Source organism: Myotis yumanensis, unplaced genomic scaffold, assembly GCF_028538775.1.
Source record: "Myotis yumanensis isolate MYYU_CA2020_CCGP unplaced genomic scaffold, mMyoYum1.0.hap1 SCAF_2, whole genome shotgun sequence".
NCBI lineage: Eukaryota > Metazoa > Chordata > Mammalia > Chiroptera > Vespertilionidae > Myotis > Myotis yumanensis.
The window spans coordinates 104,560,662-104,582,925 of NW_027223753.1; the positions used below are offsets into that span (position 1 = coordinate 104,560,662).

At 41.6% G+C, this 22,264-nt stretch overlaps 1 protein-coding gene and 1 pseudogene across 1 annotated transcript in view; both read right to left on the bottom strand.

Annotated features, from left to right (window-relative positions):
- The window catches only part of SLC9A9 (solute carrier family 9 member A9), a 766,430-nt gene that overhangs the window by 503,563 nt on the left and 240,603 nt on the right, over positions 1 to 22,264 (bottom strand). Inside the window, 1 exon segment of the mRNA XM_070403739.1 lies at positions 7,670 to 7,785. Within this exon segment, the coding sequence (XP_070259840.1) occupies positions 7,670 to 7,785 (116 nt within the window).
- On the bottom strand, positions 5,342 to 7,526 carry LOC139002017 (nucleoporin p54 pseudogene; annotated as a pseudogene).

A 22,264-nucleotide genomic window follows, 5' to 3' on the forward strand; every position in this document is an offset into this window, starting at 1 on the left:
AATGAATTAAGCCAGTCATAAAAAGACAAGTATCACATGATCTCACTTATATGTGGGGTCTAATGAACAAAATAAACTGATGAACAAAATAGAATAAGAGGCATGGATGCATGGAACAGACCGGCAGACCTCAGAGCTGCAAATATATTAACCAAAGAACATATAAGCATATATGTATAACCCATGGACACAGACAATAGTGGTGTGAAGACCTGGGGTGGGACAGGGGCTGGGAGGAGGATGATAAACTGGGGACATCTGTAATACTGTCAACAATAAAAAAATAATAGAACCTGGGTTTATATGATGGTGTTTTATAGACCTGGGTTTATTAGATGCTTTTAAACTTATGTTCTCCCAGTGTGCATACCATGGAATTGGATAGACATCAAATTCCACAGCCAAGTACTGTTGAATGCACTGTGTGCAGCTTGAAACACACACTGCATAGTGAAAATGGCTGGTCTGTCTGCAGTTTCTAGAAGCCTCTGACTTTAATGGCAAGTATATTGACTTCCTCAGAGGTGTAAACCCCACCACCCCAATCTCCAAATTAAGTGAATCTTCTCTTACCATTCCCATTTTTTTTCCCATGCAATACTAATATAATACTGTTCTACCAGTGCTAGATACTAGAAGTAGTGTCACCCAAGTTTCTCTCCAGGTAACTGGGCAAATGGTTCCAGGCCATGAGCCTTACATTGTGTGTGAGCCTTTCCTTTTCAGAATATGAGTATAAAATCATCTCATCATATGTTGCTTAGCAGATATTCAATGAATGTTGTTTTGTTTTCTGAGCCAACCCTGGTACTGAAGAAATTGCATTTTTAGTTAATATTTCTTATTTATTTGTCTGTGAATAGAAAGTTATTCAGTTGTGTTTTTTTTGTTGTTGTAAACCACAAACCAAAATGCAGAGGCAGATGAGGCCAGATATGAAAAAAACCCAAACACAATAAAGATGACTTTAAAAAGAAGATGAAATCCAAACAAAAGGAAATAATGAAGACCACAATTAAATATTGCAAATAACACTGAAGAGAGTGTGTAAATCAAAGGGACTGAAGAAAAACCACAATTGAAAAATGAAAACCCTTCTGATTACGAATGACAGTGTTAGCAATCATTTCTCCCATTTTAGAAAGAAATCAGAATTTTAACTAAAGAGTTCAGTGATAAATGAAAAAATATGGGAGACAGTCCAATTAAGTCACCCTAACTGGAGAGCTTTTCTCCAAAAATAACAGTTCCGCGTTTAATTTTAGGTTCTTTGGTCTCTTAATCAGCTATCTTCCTCAAGGCTAAGCTCAGTGCAAAGAGCAGAGCAGGATTCAACAAAATGCTGTTTAATTAAAAAAATTTTAATTAAAAATATTTTTATACACATGACCAATCACCATTATTTATGTAGATGTTCCCTCTTGCTACTTTGGAAAGGCTTTTTCTTTTTCCAATATGTTGTTCATCTGCATGAGCTACTGTGAAATGAGAAGCTCTGTGACTGGTAGTTAATACCTATTTTTATCAAAATAGCAGTGCAGCTCACACATCACCCTGTAGCAGTAACGATAGCAACCGCAAATAGAAAGGGTCTTCCCAGTATCAACACAGTCAAAGGTAAGATAGTTCATGTGCTTCTGGAATAATTACACTGCAGCAAACTTTAAAAGATGAAGGTGGCTTTTTCCCTATAACTTAAAGGTTAAATGAAAAGAATGACCTGCAAGTATGGTGTATTAAAATGTTTTCATTATGGAAATCTCTTATTTGCTTAAAGTGTTAATAATTGAAAAGATGAAAACTCAGTGCCACACATCTGTGCAGTGCTCCTGTCTGATTATGCCAAGGAGGGAATAATAGTCATTTTGCCACATTGGAGAGATCATTACAGGGGGAACCCCCCCCCCCGCCCGAACACCTTGCAGGAGAAGAAGCCATATTTTTTTGTCCAGGCATTCAGAGCATGGCTACGGGCAATGATGAATGATGATTGCAGATACACATCACATGGGATAAGCTACAGTGGCTGGCTCAGGATGTAGACTGGCAGTCAACTTACAAAACAAAGAATCCTTTAATTAGGGAAACAGTGGAACTGGCTTGAAATATCAACACAAACACAAATCTGAACTTGGCTCTACATTTTGTGGTTGGGATAGGATGGGGTGAAGAGGGATGAGTGAGCAGGAAATAAAAGGCTTGAGCACCCATGTTCAATTATTCTATCAGGGGACTATGATTTATATAATCCAGAGCTAGTATCTAAGCCTTTATACTACATTTTGCAATGCCTAATGTGACTACAGAGGCACTGTCTGGAAGTGTAGGACAAGTAGTCTGAATTTTAAATATTTAAATGTCAGCAGATATTACAAAAAGTAGAGAACCTATATAAGGGTAAATATCATTTGACTATGTTTCCTTTTTAACCTATTTACATTTGTTATTTACCATAAAAGTGTTTGGGCTAGTAAAATATATGAAGAGAAAACAATTATTTCCTCATGGCTACTTAAAAAATAATGGCTATCTGGCAATTTTATGTTCAATTATAAACATAACACTGTTATGACAGTATTATCAAAAAAAGCCAGCATGTTCCTTGGAAGAATCCATTTTTAGTAATATTTTATTTGTTAATGCTTAGCAATTTACAAAAAAAAATTCTATATAGCATTTCGTTTTATTTTACAGCAATTCTCTAACCATTTCTGGTTTGTTTTGTGTTTATAGTATCTATTTTAAGGACGTGACAAGTGAGGTTTAGAAAAGTTGAAGCCCTGAAAGCGGTGCTTCATTCATCCATGACTCTAGTCTTAATGAGCAGACCTTTCAATACCCAGGATGATCTGGCCACTGGAAGGCCCTGTCCTGGCCTCATTTTAAGGTAACTTTCCTATCCCATCCCATGCCTGTTTTATTTTTAGTGGCAGTTCCTCTTAGGGTTGAATTAATTCTTTTATGAGGAGAATTTCCTGGAGCTGTCAGAAGGTTTAATCACAAACGTAGGAGCTGGGGACATTCCCTAGTGCCCTAGCTCACACTTGCCCTTGAGTTCAATTTGCCCCAGAATTAGGACGACACTTAATTTTAGGTAGCACATAATGGGAAAATTGGATAATTGAGACTGCCAGGAAACAAGCCAGCTGGTGCCCTCTAAGGAGGGAAGTCCCTACTCCAGGAGGTGCAAGTTTCAGAAATTTTCTAACAGCACTTTCTACTCTTCTGCAGTGCCCTGGGAACTAGGACTTCTGGATCATGTCTTCTGAGGAGGGAACACATATGGTAGGGGAAATTCACCTTTATTACAATTACTATAAAAAGTAATGTCACCCTTGAAATTACATACTTGTCCTACAAGTGCATAAACTGATATTTAACTCAGCCTAAAGACATCAGAGCTTAGCCTACTTCATTCTCTATAATTCATCACATTTGCTCAGAAATGTGAATATTTCCCTCATCAATTTTACTTATATTCTTCAGGTGTCTGCCTTGGCACCATTAGCAAGAGACACCTGTGAGAACTGCAGTTTTGCATCCCACCCCAGTCCAACTGAATCACAATCTTTGGAGGTGGAGCTAGGTAATCTCCATTTTTACCAACTCCCCATGTAAGTTCTCTGAGTGTAGCATGCACAAGCTGAAGAACTACTAAGGTAGAGCAGGAAGTGACCTCAGCAATCTTTTAATCCCTCTAGGAATATGTAAGTAAACTAAGCCTTGACAGGTTAAGTACCACCTGATCTATCCTGTGAGTCAGTAGCAGGAACTAAACTAAGCCTCAGATCTCCCAGCTGGCAATAATAGCAATAACATAGGGCTATAACACTTGTCAAGTAGAAGCTGGTTGGACTCAACATTAGCAAAGCAGAGACTTTGACTTTGTATTCTGTATTCCTCTTGGCATCTAATTTCAATAAATACATTACCCATGCATTAATTTAGACTCTAGACAGGATAATGCTAGAGTGAATTTTCTAAATTCCATTTACATGAGCCTTCTGAAAGCCAGCCTCCGGGGTTCAGGCATCATCAAGCACTGGGGATTCTTAACACTTGTTAGCTTCCTGAGCATGTCAAGGTGTGCAGCCTACATGTAATATGTGAAGTCACTGAACATTTTTTTACGTCATGGCATGCACGATATCATATTGAGTTTGAAGATTTTTCCCTCAAGATCCTGTCATTATACTTCAAAGTGTTTTACTAACATTATATAAAAATGACTGGTTAATTTTATCACTTCTATGAAATTTTCTTTTTTACAGACATAGATGTGCTTCCATATAAATGCATAAATATCATCACACTGTACATACTCATTGTCTGTTTGCTTTGTTTTATTTATTAATTTATTTTTTATTTAAAATAATTTTTTTATTCTTTAAAACAGTTGACATACAATATATTAGTTTCACGTGTACAACCCAGTGATTAGACATTACATAACTTACTAAATGATAATCCTGAGGATAAATCTCCCACCAATTTCACACCATACATAGTTATTGCAATATTATTGACTATATTACCTATGCTATACTTTACATCCCGGTAACTACAATCTGCACTTCTTAATCCCTTCTTGCCAAGATAGATAGAAATAAATAAATAAATAAATAAATAAATAAATAAATCTGAATCTGATTAAGTCTCTAGATTTATCTATCAGTTTACAAGAAATAGAGGATAGAAGAACAAAGAAGAAACCATATTTAATTCAACCACAAGATAAATTGCCTTTTTTCCCCAACAAATAAATGATCAGAAAAAAAGAAAATGGAAGGGAACCTATGGATTAAAGGAGACTTAATAGTCATATCAGTCAATTGTAATATGTAGTCCTTATTTGGATCTGAATTCATACAAACTACCACACAAACTAATAATGATAATGACAAAAAGAGGGAGTGTAGGTGAGTACAGTTAAAAACATTGGCCGTATTTGATAACTGCTGAAGGGTGGAAGATAATTATTTTAATTCTCCATAGTCTTAATATTTTTGAAAAGTTCTATAGTAAATAATTTTTATCATTTAATTCAACAGATCATTTTTGGGAAAAAGATAAGTTAGAAAAAATTAAGAACTGTAACTCAAAATGGTTATATATTCTAGAAAAATAAACTATAATAAATTTTATAATTTTTTTTGTGATTACAATCAAGAATTTATTTGTTTTCATCATTTTTAGAAATAAAAATGTTTAAAGAAACAAAAGTTGCAAAAATGATAAAATGTAATTTTGTTATATCCTAATTGCGTAGGTGTTCTGTAAATTTCAAATAAGCAAAATAGTATAAAAATATATTTTAAAATCTTTATAGAATGAAATGAAAACCACATTAATCATTAAATACTCTTGGATTTTCTTTACTCCTTCTACAGATGAATTCACAAATATAAAAACTGATGTACATTTATTTTCTGAAGTACTAATCTCCAACAGCCAAGTAGTCATACATTTTATGTGCAAAGTAGATATTGCATATTTACTTGCTATGGAAAGTAGAGTACAGGCTGAATGGAGAATAATCATTAAACACTGATTATTTTTAAGAAAAATGCTGTTGTAAAAATGTACAATAGTACGTTTTTGGTAATTATGTACTTCTTAAAGTAAGTAACAGCTTTTATATATAAATCTTCCGAAGGCTGTCCTTGAAGAGCTGTGAAGTGACTTATTTCAAATCTGAAGAATAATAATTTGTCAGTAACCTTCTCAAAAACCAAGCCAGCAGAGAATTTTCTTTCTGTTTCCTCCATGTGGTCAGTTTCATTCTTAGGGAAGGCCTGATGTAGCAAGAAGATATAGTTCATAAACCTTTAACACAAGTTTGTGATCTGTCAACTAAATACACCACCTCTGATGTGGATGGTTTCATTCAATCCATGTTCTACTAACTTTATATCTTCTAGATCATCTTTTATGATGCTAATCAAGTGGCTAAGGCCTTCTTGTTGTTGTTTCAAATGCTGCTTGATTTCTCGTAACAGATCTGCATCTATGTAATATCTTTCCTCAGATTTGACTGCTCCAAAATGATTCTGCATCCTAATTTGGGACATCAGTTCATTTAGTCGGCCCTTAAACTGAGTAGGTGCATTTAGTTCACACTGAATTGTATCTAGCTGAACTCGCAACTGCTCTTCATCAGCTTGGATGGCATATCCACTCTTCCTCTGAATTTCCTGTTTGATTAGGACCTGCAAGGTTCTATGGGAAAGGTCCATGAGTTTCCTCTTGTATTGTGCAATTTTGGCCATAGTTGTAGTTTGATTCTTCTGTAATTCACCAATATCTTCAGATATAATATCTAATCTGGTCTGATGCTGCTTAGTCATCTGATCTTGAACCTTCAGCCTTCCAAGAAGTTCTTTGAAACCCACCATTGGTACAGGAATTAACTTTTCAGATTCAGGGTTATCCACCTTGGCTTGTTCCCAGATAATAGGATCAACACCAGCAGGGGGATTCTGTAAAAGCTGTTTGACCTGTGCAGGAGAAAGTTCTGTTCTAGTCAGAGAGAGGGTTACACCAAGTTGCTGCAGCTGTGTTTTTATGTTGGTTTGTTCAAAATGGGCATATAGTGTTGTAGCTGGAACTCTTCTTGAAGTACCATTTGGAGAACGCTCAATAACATAAATGACAACTTCTGTCTGGTCATCTGGCAATGTTTTAATACCCTCTACATTTACTGTAAGGGTCTGGTTTCCTCCCAAAACTTTATGCAATGATTCTACCAATTGCTGTTGTTGGCTTCGAATATCTGTTTCTTTTTTGTTGAAAACTAAAACCACAAGCCCATCTTCATCTTTATTATTGGGCATACAACTATAACCTACTGCCTTAAATCGACAAAAGGGATTTTCTTGTGTGAATTCCACTGGTGGTATGTTATTGTTGAAATAACCTTTTCCGGTTCCCCAAAAGGCCTGCAGTTGATTCCATTTTGCCAAAATAGCATCTCTCTCATCTCCTAACAGCGTTGGAGCAGAAAGAGCACTTGCAGTATTTATCAGTTGGTTGGACTGGGCAGGAGCCTGTGTAGGCTGACCAAAGAGACCACCTAATGTAGTTTGTTGTTGCTGCTGCTGCTGTGTATTAAATCCTCCAAATCCCAATCCAGTTCCCAAACCAGTACCTAAACCAGTACTAGTTCCAGTTGTGCCAAAACCAGTACCAAATCCAAAACCTTTGTTCTGAGTACCACTGAAGAGTCCAGTAGTGCCTGTGTTAGTTGGAGCAGAAAAGCTGAATGCAGAACCTGCTGTTGTAGATGTTGTCCCAAATCCTCCAAACCCACCCATGGGAGCTGCGGTGGCTGCAGCGGTGCCCGAGGTGCCTGAGGGAGCCCCAAAGTTGAAGGCCATGTCGCGGGAGCAAGGGACCTAGAAGCAGCTCCCGCGACACTCGGTGCACCCCCAACTATAATAAATTTTAAAGCATGCTTCCCACTACTGAAGTTGCTTTCAGATCCATTTTTTGGAGTTATTAAAATATTCACCTGTTTCTTTTTTTTTTTTTTTTGTAATCACTAACAGATATATCAACTGCAAGTAAATAAGAATAAGAAATTACTGTGTAGAGTTAGATGATGGTCTTAGAAAATATTTAATTTAAATGTTTGATTCTTCAAAAGAAAGCATATTGGTTGAGCAATTACCTGGGTCTGTTGCCGACATCAGTGAACCAAAAAACAAGCAGTCAGTGAAATGGAAGTCTCCATTGTTCAATTGGTCAGCATATACCATAGCTTTCACAAAGCTATACATAATTAACCTGTCGAGAAAAATAAAATCTTCAAACATCAAGTTGAATCTTGTGCAAACCTATGCCATCAGAGCTAACATTTAATAGGCTCCCTAAATAGGCATCATGCACAAATTACATCATTCTGCCTTCATGGCTGTGTTACCTGTCAATATACTATCTAAATCTCTTGTCTATGAAAAACATTTTTACCAAATATCACAACTCATTCACCTGGAAAAGGGTAAGAGAACATTCTATAGTGTATGTCGGGGGTCTTTCCCTGCATCTAGAAGGGTTCAGGAATCTGGATAAGGGCTGAGAGTAAATTAATAAAGAGACTAGACATGAAATATAAATTTGGAAGGCATTTTGGGGAGCCAGAGGAGACCTAGCTTCAGTAACCATGTTCTCTGAATCTCTGGACCCTTAGCTTTTTATTAACACAAATTGCCCTAAAGCAAAGCAGATATACATATCAAAGGTAAGGTTTTGTATACAGTAGGCATTGTCAGGTTGGGGGAACTGCCTTCGGCTGTCAGGCTGCAGGCAATAATATATGCAGATGTTCAGCCTTGCTAAAGCCTCAAGATTCATCAACCTTTTGATGAACTTTTTGCATTTTATTATGCCATGCTGGAATTAGCTTCCAGCAAGTGTATTTTAATGAAAGCAAGATAAATCTAAAGGATATAAAAATAATCTGTCAAATACAACATAGCAAATCATGTTCACAAAAAGAGTGGCTGGGTTAATGCTGGCAAATAGATTGTTTTCCAGTTTTCATTGTTTTGTCTGCTAAGGGTGTCTGAAAGGGTTTACATTTCCAGTCTGTCACTGTGATGAGAAGGATATTGGCCACTGGCAGGGCATGCTGTCAACCAGTTACTTTACAATAGATGAATCTCAGCTACTGCTGGTGTCAGGACACTTCCACAATGGGTGGAACACCACTATTAGGTTAGAGCGCCTGTAATTCAACACGCTGTTCAAAATGAATCCCAAAATGGTTAGGTTTTGATCTTGCAATGAATGCTGGGTGGTTGTTGTTGTTGTTTGTGTGTGTGTTTCTCCATGAGATTATAAAGTTTATAAACTTACCAAGCTTACTCCATGGAATGCAAATGGTTTGTTTTGGTCCTCATTTGCCAATCTATAGCTTTTAAATTGTACTTAATTATTTAATTGACTGATGAATTTTGCTAAAATCCTAGTAGGGGAAATACAGAGATTGGTGAACTTGACCACATTCAAATTAATATAAGTGATGGTAAGAGACCTTAGAGACTGACCCTCAGACCAATAGATGAATGTTTAAGCATTCACATGTATTTAAAGTTAGTTTCTTTTAAAATGTTCGAAGGTTGTGGGCATGGCTAAAAAGGCTAGAAATCAGATACTGGAAATCATAATGTCAAAGAGAATGCAGATGCTTCAAATTCTGTTAAGAACAATTTATCTGTGAGAGAATATTTCAGATAGCATTGCATTTAAAACAAGGTTCTACCACTCACTAGCTATGATTTTAGGACATTACTATAAGTTCCTGAGCTTCATTTATGAGGTAGGGATAACAATAATAGTTAGTTCATAGAGTTTTTTAAAGGGTGACCTGAGATATATATCTATATATATAAAAGCCTAAGCGACCGCCGGCCAGTAGCTATGATGCACAATGACCACCAGGGGGCAGAAGCTCAATGCAGGAGCTGCCCAGCGACAGCGACTTTGCAGAGTGCACTCTTGCACTCTGGGACCCCTGGGGGATGTCGGACTGCCGGTTTCGGCCGATCCCTGCAGGCCAGGATGAGGGACCCCACTGGTGCACGAATCCGTGCACTGGGCCTCTAGTATATATATATTTGGATTCTGGCTCATAACAAACTTTCAAAGAAATTATTATTACTGGTAATTATAATATTTATCAAATAGGCAATACTTACTTAGAATTTCTTTTTCTTCACATTTTAACTTATTTAATTCACACATTAATCCTATAAAGTAGATACTCTTACTAGTGTACGGATGAGAAAACTAAACACAGTGTGATTAAGTAATTTGTTCAAAGTGTCACAGCTGCTAATTTGCAAACCCCAGATCTGAACTGTGGAGATTTGGCTCCAGTGCCCAGGCTTTTAGCTACCACATTGTATTCCCTAGGTAAGTTGTTCTATATGTTTACATTGTGTGTTATCTCATAAAATATACTCACAACTCCCCTATTAGGTGGTGGCTCTAGGTAGTACAAAAGAGAAGAATGGATTATCCCTAAGAACATGGAAATAACACTACTCTATATATTGACCTATTAAGACAACCCATAGTGAGTTGGAGCTGAGAGACCCAAAATTGCTGTGAAGAATGCAGATTCAGTAGGGGAGGTTGAATCTTAACTGGGTTGAAGATATTAACATATCAGAGAGACTGTACCATGGGGCACAGAGAGTACTGTTGGGAAGAGGCAAGTACAAGAGACCTCAATCATGGCAGCTCACTCACACTTACCCTGGGGAGGGTGTGCAGCATTTTGACAGGTTACCAGGCAGCTTCATTCTGCATATTTGTTCATTTAATAGACATTTATTATTGAACCCCTATTATGTGTCAGGCTCAGTCCTAGGTGCTTAAGCTATATCAGTGAAACAAACAAAAAACAAACAAAACCCCCACAAAGATCCCTGTATGCATTTTAGCAAGACAGCAATAAAAATAATCATAAATTTGAATTTTATCTGTTGGGTAAAAATCACTCTCTGAATTGGAAACTATCACACTCTAGAATGTCTCATCAACAGTGGGACATTCTAGACAGTTCCGATATTACCATGGAAATGCTCTCAGTCATTTCTTCATCCTCCTCTGTTGTTAGCCCTCCTTCACCACAGTCCTTTGTCATTTAAGCTGCTCTTCAAATATTGAGCTTTAACAGACGCTGGACTCAATATAAACTTTATGACCTGTGACTACAGTTCTGAATTTTATACCCATTAGTAAATTTTACAGGTTTGGAATCCAAGGCTCTGAATTAAAATGACTTGCCCTTTGTTGAATAGAAGCTATTAGACTGGGTGAATAAAAAATATATGTAATATACTACCCAGACTTGGAAAGATTATATGGAAACTAAAAGCCTCATATACCACTAATGTAAATTAATGGTTTCCTATGACCTTACCAAAAATAATCAAATAAGAGCCCAAATATGCGTATTTAGATTATTTCTGATTACTATTATTTATGAATGAAAAATTAAAAGCAATTTAAATGTCCAAAGAATTAATTATAGAGCACATATATGGTGAACTATTATGCAACTATTAATAAATATATGCAGAAAAGTAAATTGATAAAGCAAATTATAAACTGGTAATAAATAATACATTCTAATTTTATAAAAATGAAATATACTTAGGCATACATCCTATATAATAAAAGCCTAGCAACTGAAACAGCAGAATGACCAGAGACCAGAATGACCACAGCTGGCCCTGTCCCCCAGTGGGGACCCCCACCCTGATCGAGGGCATGGTCAGCCTGCAAACTGCTTGTGGCCCCTTGCCCCAGCCAGCTCCACCCCCAGTGGGGGTCCCCTATCCCGATCTGGGGCCCCCATCAGGGAAGGCCGGCCGGCCCCCACCCATGCACTGGACATCTATCGTATATATTAAAAGGGTAATATGCAAATTGACCCTAATGGTGGAATGACCAGAATGACCAGAACAACTGCTCGACCAGTCACTATGAGGCGCACTGACCACCTCTCGGTCCCAGAAGCATATAGTCTGGAATGTTAATAATCCTAATATAAAAAACTATGGGTCCCTCACAACCAGAGGCTTGACCAACCGGAAGTCAGTCCTGCAGGCAGCACTGGGTTGCTGTGGTGACCCAGCAATGACTGTTGAGGGGTCTGCAAATCAGACCCAGAGAGAGGCCTGAAGAGAGAAGCAGGGTCTGATCCATAGTCTCTGTGGCAGCTGTTGATCAGCAGTTGCCTCTCTCTTTCTCTCCAGGTCTGGCCAGCAGCCGTGCCTCCATTTCTCTCTAGGACTCCACTGGGGCTGCTGGTCAGCCTCGCCTTTCTGATCAGGCCCCGTTGATAGGCCCAGCGATGTTGACTGGCATAGAAACTGACCAATCAGAACCAAATCTGGGTCAACTGTGAGGAGCCAATGGCTGCCTACGAAGTAGAGCTTTTGATGCTAACTGGCATAGAAACTGACCAATCAGAAGCAAATCCAGGTGAACTGTGAGGAGCCAATGGCTGCCTAGGAGGTGGAGCTTTTGACACTGACTGGCATAAAAACCAACCACTCAGAACCAAATTGGCTGGCAGAGGAGGGCTGTTGGGGGTGAGATCAGGCTGGCAGGGGAGGGCAGTTAGGAGTGATCAAGCAGGCAGAGGCAGTTAGGGGCAATCAGGCTGGCAGGGAAGGGCAGTTGGGGGCAAGTTCAGGCTGGCAGGGGAGGGCAGTTAGGAGTGATCAAGCAGGCAGAGGCAGTTAGGAGCCATCGGGCTGGCAGGAGAGGGCAGTTGGGGGAAAGATCAGGCTGGCATGGGAGGACAATTGTGGGTAAGATCAGGCCAGCAAGGGAGGGCAGTTGGGGGTAACCAGGCCGGCAAGGGAGCAGTGAGGTGTTAATCAGGCCAGCTGGGGAGCAGTTAAGGGGTGATCAGACTGGAAGGCAGAAGTGGTTAGGGGCAATCAGGCAGGCAGGCAAGCGGTTAGGAGCTAGCAGTCCCAGATTGTGAGACATCCCCCAAGGGGTCCCAGATTGGAGAGGGTGCAGGCTGGGATGAGGGACATTCCCCCCCACCCCAGTGCACAAATTTCATGCACCAGGCCTCTAAGGGTTATACAATGAAATTAAATGTAACTATTTTCGTTTTGGCTTTCTGCATTTTTCCAGTTCTTTTTAGATAATCCTATATAATACAAGAGAAACATACATATTAACTGTCCCTCTGCTGTGCACAAGCCAGGTCCACAAGCCATTCCCACCAGCCAATCAGTAGCGAGTATGCAAATTAACCCAACTAAGATGGCAGCAGCCATGGAGCTGGAGCAAGCAGGAGGCTTGGGTTGCCCCCGGCGATGGAGGAAGCCAAGCTTCCCGCCTGCCCTGGCCGGCCCTCAGCTCCGCTCAAGGCTACAAAGTTTCTATTATAGAAGATAAATAAATCCCAGATACCTGCTTCCAGCTGGCCATGGCCTCCACTCAAGGAGGGGCTGTGAGCCTGGGTTGCCCTTGGGCTCCACTCAAGGCTACAAAATTTCAATTATAGAAGATAAATAAATCCCAGAAAAAAAAGAAAAGAAAAAAAGGAGAAGCTGGGAGCTTGGGTCACCTGGGGGCGTGGCCACCCTGAAAACAGCCCTCAGCCCCTCACCCAAGCTGGCCAGGCACCCCAGTAGGGACCCCCACCCTGAAGGAGGTGTGGCCAGCCTGAAAACAGCCCTCAGCCCCTCACGCAGGCTGGCCAGGCACCACAGCAGGACCCCTACCCTGATCCAGGACACCCTTCAGTGCAAACCAGCTGGCCCCCACCTGTGCACCAGGCCTCTATCCTATATAATAAAAGGGTAATATGCAAATTGACCCTAACAGCAGAACGACTGGGAATGACTGGTCACTATGACACACACTTACCACCAGGGGGCAGATGCTCAATGCAGGAGCTGCCCCCTGGTGGTCAGTGCGCTCCCACAGGGGGAGCTCTGTTAAGCCACAAGCCAGGCTGAAGGCTGCCAGCACAGTGGTGGTGGCGGGAGTCTCTCCCACCTCCTCAGCAGCGCTAAGGATGTCCAACTGCAGCTTAGGCCTGGTCCCCGCTGGCAAGTGGACATTCCCCGAGGGCTCCTGGGCTGCCAGAGGAATGTCTGACTGCCAGCTTAGGCCTAATCCCCCAAGGAGCGAGCCTAAGCCAGCAGGTGGACATCCCCTGAGGGGTCCCAGAGTGCGAGAGGGCACAGGCCGGGCTGAGGGACACCCCCCCCCCCCCCCCAGTGCAAAAATTTTTGTGCACTGGGCCTCTAGTAGTCATAATAAAAGCAAATAACAATATATATTAGTGAGTGCTATTATGTGACACAATAGACATTCAATGTGTTATTTAATCCTTACAATGTTATGAGTTAACTATCTCTTTTTATGAAAATGAAAAAATTAAGGCTCAGAGAGGTAACTTATTTAATGTCAAATAAGTGGTGATGGAGCTGGATTTGAACTCAGGTAATTGGTTTCCAAAGCCTACACTATAAACCACCAACTCAATAAAGCTCTTTAATTACTTCAAAATCAGGAGAAACACTTGTGCATGTACACACACACAGACACACATGCACACAGTTTGAAGTAAAAAAGACTTATTTACTTCAAACCAACTCCTGGACATAATTAGAGTTCAAATACCTTCCTTAAGACAACACCAAAAATGTACATATAAAGCCCAGTTCAGGAAAAGCTCAATATGGTCATTTTTATTTATAATAAACCAATAATTATAATAAACCAATAATTAGTGTTCATCTTCTATGTCCAGGCACTCTTTTATAAATCAGAGATGTTGTCCTTATTGCTACATTATTAATTTTTAAAAAAACTAGTTATAAGTATATCACCAATAAGACTAAAACATGAACTCATTCATGCTGGAGACCCTTGTCCCCAAGGTCCAGGGCAGCTGAGTGATGGTGGTGCTGGGGCCACAGGCTGGAAGGGTGGGCCATCTTCTGCGCTGGGACAGAGAGCAGAGCCAGGCCGTGGTTCACCTGCGGAGAGAGAATCGGCTGGTGGAGCTGCACTATGATGCTGTCTGAGAGTACGTGGGTCCCCGTGACTCAGACGAAGACTGACCCATGGATTCACTCCATTCCCCAGGCAGTTCCCAGTTCTGTCCTGTGGAAAGCCTGTCTTTGTGAAGGTGGGGAGGTCATTGTTCCGTCCTGCACGTGCAGCCCTGGATGCAGCCCTGGATGGTACAAAATGGATAGACCAGAAGAGAGGCTAGAAGCAAACCTAGTATTTACCAGCATTAATATGAAATAAAAACCATTTTAAAAAAATGATAAAGTTTGATACTATCAAAAGATGTTAGGTATTTGAAGAAAGGATTCACTACGAGTGGAAGTGTACCTTCAAACACTATAGCTACTAGCAAAATGGGTATATCTTAAGACTCAGTGGTTCTGCCATAACCAGTTTGGCTCACTGGATAGAGCATCGGCCTGTGGACTGAAGGGTCCCAGGTTCGATTCCAGTCAAGGGCATGTACCTTGGTTGCGGGCACATCCCCAGTAGGGGGTGTGCAGGAGGCAGCTGATCGATGTTTCTCTATCATCGATGTTTCTAACTCTCTATCCCTCTCCTTTCCTCTCTGTAAAAAATCAATAAAATATATTTAAAAAAAATAAATAAAATAAAACATGAACTCATTAAGGAGCTCTGGTCAAGATGTCAGAGTAGGTGGACACTGTGCTCACCTCCTCCCAGGACCACTTCAAAATTATAACTAAATTATAAAACAATCAACCTAGAGAACCATCTGAAGACTAGGTGAATAGAAGTCCTATCTACACTAATAAAAGGCAAAGATGCTAATTGACTGTACCTTCGCTACACTCATCAGCCAATCAGAAGAGTATGCAAATTAACCCAACAAAGATGGCCATTAAATTTGCATACTTCAGGCAGATCCCGCTGCGCCACCCTGCCCGAGCGGGCAGCAGCGAGATCCCAAGCCACCCCTGCCCCAGCGCGGGATCCGGGCCTGCCGTGTGCGGGGCCGGGTAGGCGGGGCATGCGGCAGCACGATACCGAGCTGCCACCTACCCCAGCACGGGATCCGGGCCTGCCGTGTGCGGGGCAGGGTGGGCAGGGCATGCGGCAGCATGATCCCGAGCCACCGCCCAACCCAGTGCAGGATCTGGGCCTGCCATCTACGACCTGGGGAGACGGGGCAGGCACCACGGGATCGGGTGTGCCATCTGCCACCAGGGGACTGGGCCTAAGCCAGCAGGTGGTTATCTCCCGAGGGGTCCCAGACTGTGAGAGGGCACAGGTTGGGCTGAGGGACGCCCCCCTGCCAGTGCACAAATTTTTGTGCACCGGGCTTCTAGTAAGAATATAAAGAAGAAGCCATGTAGAGACTGGTAGGAGGGATAGAAATGTGAAATAGGTTGGTCCCACACCTACATGTGGTAGTTGAGAATCAGGAGGGATATCTCAGCTGCAGAGGCCCACATACCAAGTCCAGGAAGAAGAGCCCACAAAATATCTGGCTATGAAAATCAGCAAGGATTCCACCCATCCAAGTGAAATGAAAGTCTGCTAGAAGCCCAAGCATCCTCTTAAAGGACCTGCTTACAGCCTCTTGTTCTCAGGCACTCACCCTGGCTCTGATGAAGAGACAGTGTCTCAGGGGGTGTCAGAGACATACAGAGAGAAACAGTTGTGTGGCTTTAGGGTGAGGGTTGGAGGGACAGTTGCCATAGTCCCTGAGTTGAACCCTGCACACTCAAAACCAAATTTGAATGTACATTAGTCTGATGAACACCACTAACTCCAACCTGTAACTCCTGAGACTCCACCTTACCACAAAGGTTCACAGGCCTCTGGCAAGTAGCTGCTGAACTCAGTGTAAATGGTGACTTTTGATGAATGGCCTCAGACTCAGCACTGGCACCAAATCTGAATCTGCATTAACTACTCGATCTACCTGGTGACTCTGTGAGAATTTGCCTCACCAAACTCACATACCACCCAAGGATCTAACAGTGTCTGAGCCATACATGCAGTAAGCAAGAGGCAACAGGTCTCAGGAAGCCCTGTGCCTTTTGCTGACCTTCCCTAGGCCTGGTACTAGTGTCAGTGGCCTTGAATCCTAATATGGCTTTTTCATGCCCATTTAGGCCCAGCACAGGCAGCTACCAACTATTCATTGCTTTGTAGCTCCTAATAGCTAACCCTGGGTTTATCAAAGGCAACATCTGTCATTAGCTTGCAGTGATGTCTCTCTCAAGAAGCTTCAGAACCAACACACCTGATGGTCAGCTTCAGGTCACAATAGAGTACCACCTAATTAGCTCTACTAGAAGCACACCCAAAGGGTGGTCTCTGCACAATCCAGAACTGCTAGGGTGAATTCAGCTCTATGGAGTCAGCTTCTACACAGAAACTTGTACACTGTGGTTGTGACCAGTTCTCAAAACTACTCAGCCTGAGGGTCAATCCAACCCACTACTATGCTAACAACATCTAGGCTCAACTAAAACAGAAGGGCACACACAACCCACATAAGTGACACTCATGGAGCACCCAACTCAGGTGATCAGGAAGACTTTGCCACTGAGCTCCATGGGACACCTACTACATAAAGCCACACTACCATGACTAGGAGATGTAGCAGATCTATCTGCTATATAGAAACAAATACAAAGAGGTAGCCAAAATGAGGAGACAAAGAAACATGTCCCAAATAAAAGGAAGGTGAAATACTATGAAAAGGAACTAACTGAAATGAAGGAAAGCAATCTACCAGAGAGTTCAAAACACATGTTATAAGGATGCTCAATAAACTTAGTGAGAACTTCAACTAAGAGATACTAAGTATAAAAAGAGTACATAAAAACTATAAAAGAGAACAAGTCTGAAATGAAAAATACAACTAAAATGAAGAATACACTGGAAATAATGAACAGCAAATTAGATGATACAGAGGATAGAATCAGTAATTTGGAAGACAAGGTAGCAGAAAACACCTAATCAAAACAGCAAAAAAAAAAGCAAAAGAAGAATTAAAAATGAGGATAGTTTAAGGGACCTTTGAGACAACATTCACACCAAAGAAAGAGACTGAGGGAGGGAGGGAGAGAGAGAGAGAGGAGGCAGAGACAGAGAGAGAGAGGGAGAGAGAGAGAGCAATTGAGAACCTACTTGAAAATATAATGACTGAAAACCTCTCTAACCTGGAGAAGGAAATAGACATATAAGTTCCAGGAAGTGCAGAAAGTCCCAAGTAAAATGAACCCAAAGAAGTCCACACCAGGACACATCATAATTAAAATTCCAAAGGTTAAAGACAAAGAGAGTGTCTTAAAAGCAATAAGGGAAAAAAAGTTAGTTACCTACCAGGGAGCTCCCATATGACTGTCAGCTGATTTCTCAGCAGAAACTTGTCAGGCCAGAAAGGATTGACACAGAATACTCAAAGTAATGAAAAGCAGGGACCTAAAACCAAGACTACCCCACTCAGCAAAGCTATAATTTAAATTGAAGAAGAAATTAAGAGCGTTCAAGACAAGATAAAGCTAAAGGAGTTTATTATCACCAAATCAGTATTACAAGAAATGTTAAAGGGACTTCTTTAAGAAGAAGGGGGGGAAAGAACATAAATATCTACACTAATAAAAGAGAAACATGGTAATTAGCATACGACCGCTACCCTTCCCATTGGCTCATCAGCATATCCTTATGCAAATTAACTGTCAGCCAAGATGGCGGCCGGCAGCCATGCACTGAAGCGAACAGGGAGGCTTCCTTGCTCCAGTGATGGTGAACTCCAACGTTCCCCGCCTGACTTGCCGGCCTCTCAACTGCAACTCTAAGCAACTATGTTGCAAATATAGAAGCTAAACAAAACCCTAGAAAACGGCTTTCAGTCAGCCGGGCTTCAGCCAGCCGGACCGCAACATTGTATCAAATACAAAAGGTAAAGGCCAGAAACCTGCTTTCAGCAGCGAGGCCTCAGAGCTAAAGCTGGCCCAGAATAAAAAAGAAAAAGAAAAAAAGGAGCGGTTGGGAGCTTCAGTCACCTGCCAGCCGGAAAACGGCCCTCAGCCCCCCACCCAAACTGGCCAGGCACCCCAGTGGGGACCCCCACCCTGATCCAGGACACCCTTCAGGGCAAACCAGCCGGCCCCTACCGGTGCACCAGGCCTCTATCCTATATAGTAAAAGGGTAATATGCCTCCCAGCACTGGGATCAGTGGAGCCACGAGGCCTCCTGGCCCCTGGAGCAGCGTGACAGGGGGCAGCGCCCAAACCCCCTGATCGCCCTGTGGCTCTGTGTGTGACAGGGGGCAGGGCCACAACCTCCCTATCTGCCCTGCTCTGTTCATGACAGGGGAAGGTGCCCCAACCCCCTGATCAGCCCTGCTCTGTGCCTGATAGGGGGGAGCTCCCCAACCCCCTGATCACCCTGCGGCTCTGTGTGTGACAGGGTGCGGCGCCCCCCCCCCCCCACGGGCCCTGCTCTGTGTGTGACAGGGTAGAGCCATAACCTCTCCATCGGCCCTGCCCTGAGTGTGACAGGGTGCAGCGTCCCAACCCCCTGATCCTCCCTGCTCTGTGTGTGACAGGAGGCAGTGCCCCAACTCCCCTATCGGCCCTACTCTGAGAGTGACGGGGGAGCTCCTCAACCCCCTGATCGGCCCTGCTCTGTGCATGACAGGGGGGAGCTCCTCAACCCCCTGATGGGCCCTGCTCTGTGCGTGACACGGGGGAGCTCCCCAACCCCCTGATCGACCCTGCTCTGTGTGTGACAGGGTATGGAGCCCCAACCCCCCTGATGAGCCCTGCTCTGTGAGTGACAGGGTACAGAGCCCCAACCCCCTGATCGGCCCTGCTCTGTGCGTGACAGGGGGTGGCGCCGCAACCCCCTGATCGGCCCTGCTCTGTGCGTGACAGGGGGTGGCGCCACAACCTCCCCATCAACCCTGCCTTGAGTGTGACAGGGGGCGGTGCCCCAACCCCCCAATCGGCCCCACCCTGAGCGTGACTGAGGGTGGCATCGCAACCTCCCGATCCGCCCTGCTCTGTGCATGACTGGGCGGCACCCCAACTCCCCAATCGGCCCTGCTCTGAGCCTGACCAGGGGCTGTACCTAGGGATTGGGTGTGCCCTCTGCCACCCGGAGCAGGCCTAAGCCAGCAGGTCGTTATCTCCCGAGGGGTCTCAGACAGCGAGAGGGCACAGACCGGGCTGGGGGACCCCCCCCCCCCCCACCAAGTGCACAAATTTTTGTGCACCAGGCCTCTAGTCTATAATAATAAAAGCTCAATATGCTAATTAGACCAGAATGAACTTCTGGACATCCTTCCAGATGACCTTCCAGATGAAGCCAGGGCTGCGAGGGCCGAGGCAGCCGCTACAGTTGTGAGGGCTGAGCCCCTTGCACAAAGTTCGTGCATTGGGCCTCTAGTAAATAATAAAATGGCAATAACTGTATACTTATCAATAGTCACTTTAAATGTAGATGAATTAAATCTCCCAATAAAAAGACATATGGTAGCTGAATGTATAAGAAAACAGGATCCACACATATGTTGTCTATAAGAGAGAAACCCACATTAGATCAAATGACAGACACAGACTGAAAGTGAAGAGATGGAATATATATTTCATGCAAATAAAATTTGTTTTAAAAAGCTGGGGTAGCAATACATATTTAGACAACATAGAATTTAAAACAAAGAGACAAAAAAAAGAACATTTTGTAATGATAAAGGGATCAACCCAACAAGAGGATATAACCCTTGTAAATATTTATGTACCCAATGTAGGCACACCTAAATATATAAAGCAAATATTGATTGACATAAAGAGAAAGTTAACAAGGAAGCAGTGGCCTTAAGTTACACATTAGATCAAATGCATTTAATTGATATTTCACCCCAAACATCAGAATATACATTATTTTCAAGTGCACATGTAATGTTTCCAAGAATAAACTACAGGTTAGGCCACTAACAAGTCTATATAAATTTCAAAAGATTGAAATCATATCAAACATCTCCAACCACAATAGTATGAAACTAGAAATCAATTACAAGAAAACACTGAAAATCACAGAAACACATGGAGGCTAAATAACACGTTAACAAACAATCAATAGGTTAACAATAAGATCAACAAAGATATCAAAAGTTACATTGACACAAATGGAAATGGGAACAAAACAACCAAAATCCATGGGAGATAATTAAAGCAATGACTGCTAAGAAGGAATCATAGCATTATAGGCCTACCTCAAGAAACATCACAAATAAACAATTCAACTTTACACCTAAAGGAACTAGAAAATGAACAACAAACAAAGCCCCAATGGGTTGAAGGAAGGAAATAATAAAGATCACAGCAGGCATAAACAAAATAAAATTTTAAAAATAATACAAAAGATCAATAAAACCAAGAACTGTTTCTTTGAAAAGATAGATAAGATTAATAAACCTTTAACCAGACTTATCAAGGAAAAATGAGAGTGGATCCAAATAAATAATATTAGAAATAAAAGACAAGTGACACTTAAATCACAAAAATACAAAGCAGTATAAGAAAATACTACAAAAATTATATGCCAAAAAATTAAACAATCTGAAAGGAATGGATAAATTACTAGAAACATACAATCTTCTAAGACTGAGTCAAGAATAAACTGGAAAAGAAGAATTAACACCTATTCTTCTCAAACTATTCCAAAAAATTCAAGAGGACGGAAGGCTGTCATGCTCATTTTATAAGGCCACCATTATCCCAATTCCAGAACCAGAAAAATACATTATAAAAGAAGGCTAATATTCCTGATGAACACAGATGTAAAAATCCTCAACAAAATATTAGCAAATTGAATTCAGGAATACATTAAAAAGATCAGCCAGCCTGACCAGAGTGGTTCAGTTGATTGAGCAACATCCCATGCACAGAGAGGTTGCCTATTTAATTCCCATCTGGACACATGCCCAGGTTGTGGGCTTGATCCCCTGTAGGGGGAATGCAAGAGGCAGCTGATCAATGATTCTCTGTCATCATTGATGTTTCTACCCTTCTCTCCCTCTCCCTTCCTCTCTCTGAAATCAATTATATATATATTTTCATATAATATGATCAAGAGGAATTTATTCCTGGGATGCAAAATTGGGTAAATATCTACAAATCAATTAATATGAAACACCACATTTAAAAAAGGATAAAATCATATAATGACATCAACAGATGCAGAAAAAGCATTTGACAACACCCAGCATCCACTCATGATAAAAAGTCTCAGCAAAGTGGGAACAGAGGGAACATACCATACATAATAAAGGCCATATATGGCACACAACTAACATCATAATCAATGGTGAAAAACTAAAAGCATTTTCCTAAAGATCAAGAACAACACAAAGTTGTCCACTTTCACAATTTTTTTCTCCATAGTATTTAAAGTCTTAGCTAAAGCAATTGAGAAGTAAAAGAAATATACATCCACTTTGAAAAAGGAATACAACTGTCATTATATAGAGAACCCTAAAGATTCCATTCATAAAGTATTAGAACTGATAAAGGAATTCAGTAAAATAGCAGGAAAGAAAATAAATATTTAGAAATTGGTTGCATTTTTAAAAATCCTCACCTGGGGATATTTTCCATTGAGTTTTAGAGAGAGTGGAAGGGAGGGAGAAAGGGGGGAGAAAGAGAGAGAGAAACTTCAATGTGAGAGAAACACATTGATTGATTGCCTCCTGCA